The sequence below is a fragment of the Penaeus japonicus genome, unplaced genomic scaffold (genome assembly GCF_977035675.1).
Source record: "Penaeus japonicus unplaced genomic scaffold, GWHDUDI00000001_assembly GWHDUDI00000003, whole genome shotgun sequence".
Lineage (NCBI taxonomy): Eukaryota > Metazoa > Arthropoda > Malacostraca > Decapoda > Penaeidae > Penaeus > Penaeus japonicus.
In genome coordinates, this window is record NW_028234405.1 from 43,515,476 (window position 1) to 43,522,975 (window position 7,500).

The 7,500-nt window shown below is 38.7% G+C and overlaps 2 protein-coding genes across 3 annotated transcripts in view; both read right to left on the minus strand.

Annotated features, from left to right (window-relative positions):
• The window catches only part of LOC122250660 (ankyrin repeat domain-containing protein 37), a 6,753-nt gene extending 6,201 nt beyond the window's left edge, over window positions 1-552 (minus strand). Inside the window, exon 1 of one of the 2 annotated variants that reach the window (XM_043012194.2) lies at window positions 399-552. The gene's annotated coding sequence lies outside the window, so the exon portion shown is untranslated. Of the gene's footprint in view, window positions 1-387 lie in introns of both variants that reach the window. The other variant, XM_043012195.2, reaches the window with a different exon arrangement.
• Window positions 553-1,554: 1,002 nt separating this feature from the next.
• On the minus strand, window positions 1,555-6,186 carry LOC122250659 (uncharacterized). The gene is given in 6 exon segments (XM_043012192.2): window positions 1,555-2,136; window positions 2,586-3,628; window positions 4,200-4,325; window positions 5,338-5,539; window positions 5,541-5,657; window positions 6,083-6,186. Coding segments are annotated over 6 exon segments (1,713 nt in total). The 5' UTR covers window positions 6,098-6,186; the 3' UTR covers window positions 1,555-1,926.
• Between the last annotated feature and the right edge of the window lie 1,314 nt (window positions 6,187-7,500).

Consider the following 7,500-nt stretch of genomic DNA (forward strand, 5'->3'; position numbering starts at 1 on the left):
TACAGTAAATCTTCCTATGATATTCCAACCTTTCCAAGGATTTTGAATAAGTAAACACTTGAAGTGTAAACTTGTGAACTACAGTACACTTCAGTTTTCTATTCATGCATATTCAATATCTTGGCAAGTGATGTAATTTCCATACAAGGTTACAGATAAAAGTTTTTTTTTTACTAGTTATGCATTTGGCAACAGTTCATTTCAATTAAATACCTTACAAGATTTATATAAACATTTTATTACAGACACTGTATTTTCCATCAGATAAACTGGATAAGATAACATACGAAACATCCCAATGCACACAGCTCTTCCCATACTGTCATACCTCCATATTTACTCTGATACTTAATTTACCCATTATTACAACATATAAATATTAATCACCATTAACTTACGTCTCATTACATTAGTTCTCACAAACACATCACTCATTAAGTTGTCATTAGTTACTCATTTCACGTGTGTTGAAACTACTAATTATTCTGCTTCCTCTTGTGGTGTTTATCATATGTTTCCCTTCAACTTTGTTTACGTACAGAGAGCATGAATGCAAATGTCAGAAACTGTTTGCTACGTGTTATGAGAGACAGAAAAGGACTGAAATAATGTTCATGGTTAGATTATGGGTTATGTGTTTTATTTCTAGTATTGAATTATTAAATTTTATTTAACTGGATATTTTTATATTAATGACTCCTCTCTGTTACGAGACTACCCCAGTGATTCATAAAAATTGTAGCAATAATTACTTTTGTTATAATCATTGGTATCATCATCCTTATTATAATTAATATCATTATATATGTGTATGTATATATATGCCTTTATATATAAATATATATATATATATATATATATATATATATATATATATATATATACATATGAATATCTATATGCATATATATATATATATATATATATATATATATATATATATATATATATATATATATATATATACATATATCATTATTAGCATCATTATTAGCACCATACGTATCATCATTAATATGTTCTTATTGCAGTAACTATATAATAACCATTATCACTGTTGCTATTGAAGTTATTATCATAATCGTTGTTATCATCGTTATTAATATCACTCTTATTAACATCATTTGTGTCCATCACTATTGTTATTGTTGTTACTATTGTTATCATTACGTTACCCTTACTATAATAATCATTATCATTATAGGAATCATCACTGTAACTCTGATTATTATCACTGTATAGTTATCTTTTATCACAATCATTATCATCATTGCCATCATCATCATCATTCAGTGTTGATGATCAGATGAGTCAGCAATGACGAAGCTTCATCTTCGAAAATCTCTCCAAACTGACTCATCAGCATTATTATTATCAAAATCACATTTCCCTCTAAATAAATCATACATACTAATTTTTTAAAGCCATTAAGTGGATGATCATGGATTGATTGACTAATGAAACTAATAAAAAAAATTGTTTCTTGGAGTTGTCATGGATAATTTTCCCAGTTCTTAAAGATATGAGTATAAAGGAACAAACAAACTATGCCCATTATCAAACGTATCGTTTTTATTACATACAAAATATAAAAAGCTTGACACATCGCTGAAGGAAAGCGGGAAATCGACTTAGACCATGAACGAAGGACCGTATTGATAAAGAGGTAGAAAAACCTACAATGCATATATAATTGTTGAAAAATGAGATAACAGATCTGAGGATTAATACCATGAGGGTTTCTAAACTGTTTTCTCATAATTCAATAAATGTTTTTTTGTGTATAGTGTTTATATTCTGCTGAGACAATTGATTATAGAATCATTTTGAGTTATGAGCCGATTTCCCTTTCTCCTCCCATTCAAAATAGAGTCTAACATCGGTTTCAGGGCCTTCCTTTCAATTCTAAGTAGTAAGTTGAGGTTTCTAGTAGTTGCCATGAGCGGGTAGGTACTCCACATTAGCCTGGAATCCCGTGGCATCGTCAGCATGGTAGGTAACCACCCTGACGCGGCCGTCGGGTTGAAGCAGGTGGTAGCGGCCGCGGACGACTCCGTTGTCGCTGCTCTCCTGCTTGCCCTGGAAGTTGTTCGTGTGCGGGTCGTTCACGTCGTACTCGTAGGCGTAGTTCGGTTTCTACGGGAGGGGAAAAGAAGCGGCTGAAGGCTAGACATTTCGATGAGTTTTGCCTGGTTTTGCTGTGAATAGCGGCTTATAACTGAAATACAAACAAGACATGAAGAAAAGATAACGTTTTCCGGTTTACAGTCTCCAGAAAAAAAGTTATATGTTAAATTAATTAACCATACTATGGTTTCATGTAAAAGACAATCTATTTCCAAAGAATCGAACATAATTTATATATCGTTCGTTTGTCTTCATACTCTCCAATGCACACAACCTAATGATCCTCAAACATGAGACACGATACATGACGCACATCCGGGAACCTCCGCCACGAGGCCACAAGCATCTGCGCGAATCTCAACCATAAAAGAAAGAATCACGAACCGCCACAGCAGAGACTAGGAAGTCCAATAAATTTGTTGAATGCAAGTGAATGTGCAACCTGTCATGGATCTCACCTGTCCGTAGTTATAGAGCGGAGGCTGCAGGTAGAAGTAGTAGGGGTAAAATCCTCCTTGATTCCCGTCCGTCGGGGGAAAAGCGGGCTGTTGTGGGGGAAAAAGAGGACTGTTGTTCCCAGTCGGTCTAGGGAGAAGGGGCCTAGTCGGTCGGGGGGAAAGGGGAAAAGGGGTGGTGGGGCGGGGGGAAAGGGGGAAGGCTGCGGTGGGGCGGGGGGAAAGGGGAAAAGGGGTGGTGGGGCGAGGGGAAAGGGGGTGTGGCGTGGGAGAGAAGGGGATGGAAGGGCGGGGAGAAAGGGAGGGGATGAAAGAGCTTGGAGTGCTTGGACGGGGGAAAAGAGGGGACGGTGTTGAGGGGAATTGAGGATTCGGGCGAAGGGGGGTTATTGTTGATGGGTTGAGAGGGAACAGGGAATTCGGTGTCGATGGATTGGAAGGAAATAGGGGATTCGGGGTTGAAGGATTGGAAGGGAATAGAGAATTCGGAGTTGATGGGTTGAGAGGGAATAGAGAATTCGGGGTTGATGGATTGGAAGGGAAAATTGAATTAGGGGTGGAGGGATTAGGGAAGAATGAGTTCGGAGGGCGTAGATTAGGGACGAAAGGATTAGTAGTTGGAGGTCTGGGAGGAGGCGGGAAAGGAGTCGTCGGATTAGGGAAATTTGGATTGGGAGTCGTCGGATTAGGGAAATTCGGACGCGGCGTGGTGGGATTGGGGAAATTCAGATCCGGGAAATTACCACCACCGGGATTAGAATTCCCCGGGAAAACTGGATTCGAGCCGGGAAAATTGATAGGCCTATCAGGAAAATTAGGACTCGATGACGACCCGGGGAAATTAATATCGGGGAAATTAGGTCTCGGCGTCAGGGAAGGGAAAGGAGACCCAGAATCCGAGGGGAAATTAGGCCTATGGAAAATAGTAGGCGTGGAGCCAGAAGGGGAGGTGGGGGGGAAGGAGGGGGAGGTATCAAAGGGCCCGGCGTTGACGAAGATTCCGGTACCCACGGGAACTTCGAAGCCGTTGTTCTGGGCATCGGCGGCTGTGGAGGAGAGAAGAGGATGCTGTGTGTGAGGACCGCTCGTGGAGGTCGTAGTATTAATTGTCTTCGTTATCAAAAGCAGAATCATGATTATCTTTATTATTATTGGTGTTATTACTGTTATTATCGTCACCATCATGATTACTATAATGGTATTATTTGGTTATTATCATCATTATCATTGTGATTATTATTAATACTACTATTATCATTACTATTATCGTTATTATTATTGTTTTTATTATTATCATCATCATTATAATAATCATCATCTTCATTATCACCATCATCTTTATCATCATCATCACCATCATTATTCTCGTTGCTTTTATTGTTGTTGATGCTATCCTTAGGATCATTAATATCGTTACGAAACAATAATGATAATACTAGCAGTAATAGTAATAATGATATCAGTAATAGTTGTAACCGCAGTAGTGTAGGAGCAGTAGTAATATTAAGGATAATACTGATCAATATTATCATCCTCATCATTGCTGCCAACATCTCCAAAATCATCTTTAATTCACAAGAGCGACTACATCTTTAATAAAAGGTGTCCCGGCCTCACATTTCCCGCTCGGATGACCGTTGACAACAGGTACCGGACGTAGACGGTGCGAGAAGGGTCCTTTCTGTTCTATGTCTTCCCTGAAAGGACTCTTCGTCGTGGTTTCCTCAATCCCGTTGGTGATTTCTGGACAGCGGGGCGGTGAAATAAAAAGTAAGCTTGTGATATGTTTTTTTTTTTTTTTAGAAGATAGCGCAGTGTTAGTGTGTGTCTTTTGTTATGGGAGGGTGATTTTGGTTTAAGGAATTCAGGTCATTATAACCGCTAAAGGTTCATTCGTGTTTAATCACCCACTTATAGAAAAAATATAGATGTGGACATGTAGAGCTATACGGTTACGCACGCATGCACGCGCATCACGCAGTCACACACACACACACACACACACACACACACACAAATCATGACTCAAATAATCCCTACATGCAATAAATAGACAGAGTACTAATTGACTGCAAACCATGTCATACATTAATTAAAAAAGAAAAAGAAGAAAAAAGAAAAAGAAGAAGAAGAAGAAGAAAAAAAAAAAAAACACTGTGGCTCCATACCATGAGTGTAGTAACTGCATCTAACTTACGGAAGAAACCACATATAAATTGCAATACTACTAAAATCAATATTCCAATTAGGTACAATTACATAAATGATTTCTACAATGAGTGGAAAAACTGGTATCATTATGCCGTAAAATATAGGGAATAAAAGATCAAACATAACCTTACACTCAGTCATCATTGCTTCGATGCTCAGTTATAGGATTAATCGAGGTTTATGGATAATAAATGGATGCATTCAATATAATCTCTATAGCCAAATGGTCATTCGCTGTACAGACACAAACACTCATTTACGTACATACACACGGACACTAAACACAATAAACACACACACATGCAAGAGAGGACATGCGACTGTACAGTGAGATATGAACACACACACACATATGTATATATATATATATATATATATATACATACACACATACACACACACACACACACACACACACACACACATAACACACACATACACACATACAGATATAAATATATATATATATATATATATATATATATATATATATATATATATATATATATATATATGTATGTATATAATCACAAATGTGCCTAACCTGTGTGGTGCGAGATAATGCCGATCTCCCCGAAGCCACGCAGCTGCGGCCGGGGACTGACCGTGACTCGGTGTGTCAGGGGCCGAAGGAACCCGTTCTGCGCCTTCGAGTCCGGGTCAGACTCTGACTTCGGTTTGGGGTCCGCTTTGGCCTTCGCTTTTGGGTTCGGGTCCGGGTTCGGGTGCGGTTTCGGCTTTGGCTCGGCTTTGGCTCGGCTTTGGGTTTGGTTGCGATTTCGGTTCGGCTTTGGGTGACGGGCTGGCATGTGGCTTGGAGTCGGCTTGCACCGCCGCCGCCACGCAAGCCAACACGAACAACAACTGAAAATTAAAATATGGTTTGAATTTACATGATGTGAGTGAATGAAATAGTTGCGCACGAAACCCACGAACTACGAGTGAAAATGTGGGCTGCTTCCTTCTAATATTTCAACAGCTTCCAGTAAGATGAGTCCTTTTGCAAATATTTCAAGTTAATCTTTTGCAATTTGATTTTAAAACCTCTTGCATCTCTGGCGCTGTTACTAAAACGCCCTGATTATAAGTGGACCAACACACATATCACAACGATCAAGAACACTTTAACACAATCTCTACATCACTCAGAAACCACCAAAATCCAGAGAACTCAACAACACAAGAACATATTCCAATCGCAAAGAAGAACAACCATCCACAACGCATAGACACAATCAATCTACGCATCGCAACACCCGCACTCAGAGACCGCCCAGAGCCTCGACTACCTTCAGTGCCACCATGAGTGCACTTCGACGTCCCTCAGGAGAGTGACACAAGCACGCGCCGACGCCTCAGCCAACACCTCTCCGCGCCGTTTCGCCAAGGTCGCCCGCCCGCTGCAACGAACAGGGATAACGGAGAGGGTGAGGAAGCAGCGAAGTTCGGGGGAAGTTATCCCGATAGTGAAAACGAAATTGGGCAAAGGATGAAACAGATAAAAAGCGATATATTTTTACTTGTTGAATGGGGGGGAACAGCGAGGCCTTGCATCTATAATTGTGTGTCATTATTTTCTCTTTGCATGATTGTATCAGATATGCTGATTATGGTAATCTGTGATATGAAAAAGATATGTTTACAGCCATGGCAATTATGATAATTACAATTTGACATATCCGCAAATCTCTCGGTTTTATCAGTAAATGTATACACATAATGGGAAAAAAGTATAGGCAAAAATAATTCCCCAAAAATAATACAAATAGCAACACCAACAGTAATTACAACACTGGATGCAGAATGATATACATAAAATACAAAAAAATAACAGTACCATGATTTACCCAAGAACAACAACAATAACAACAACACAATGCTAACAATCTATATCAACCCCCTCCCCCCTCAAAAAAAAAAGAAAAAAAATAGAAGATACTGTAATCATACGGAAAGAGAGAGACTCGCTTCCCCTTACGGTGACAAGCATGGAAGAGAGAGGGACAAGGTAATGGAGCTTCAAGGAACAAAAATATCTGGGGACGCAGGAGTGTGAAGGTCTCCGCGCTCATCGGATTCCCTGAATGTGTAGGGGAAATAATGTGAGGATAAGGAAGTAGGGAAATGCGTAAAATAAGAAAAGGTAGAACTGAATTACTGATGAGAGTATCATTCAACAAAGAGAGAAGTGGGTTAAATATTTAGGGTATCATTTTATCATATATATATCAAGATACAGGATGGGAATGTGAGTGAACCACATATATTTACATAAAAATACATACAGTTAAAAGCATTCTTTTATTTTGGCGTTCAGTATGATTCTGAGAGTATTATACACACAAATAGATCTATATAGAAAGGGGAGACATATAATGTACACATAATTACATAAACATACGGTTTAAGATGAAACAGGCGAGGCAACTCATCTTCAGATTCAGTGAGTATCATACGGTTTCATAAAGGAGAGACTGGCTTACTCATAATTATATGCAAATATATACATTTCAATAACTGAAAGGCAAATTTCAGTACATCCTCGCGTGGAAGACTTATGGAGCAAATAGATAGATCGGTATATTTTTTATTAATCATAAATTGGAAGGATTAATCTGGTTTCAGGTTGTATGGTGGATAAACTTAATGGATGATGTAAACGTATTTTTTTTTCTGGCAAAATTACTATGCGTGTACTTAGATTAGC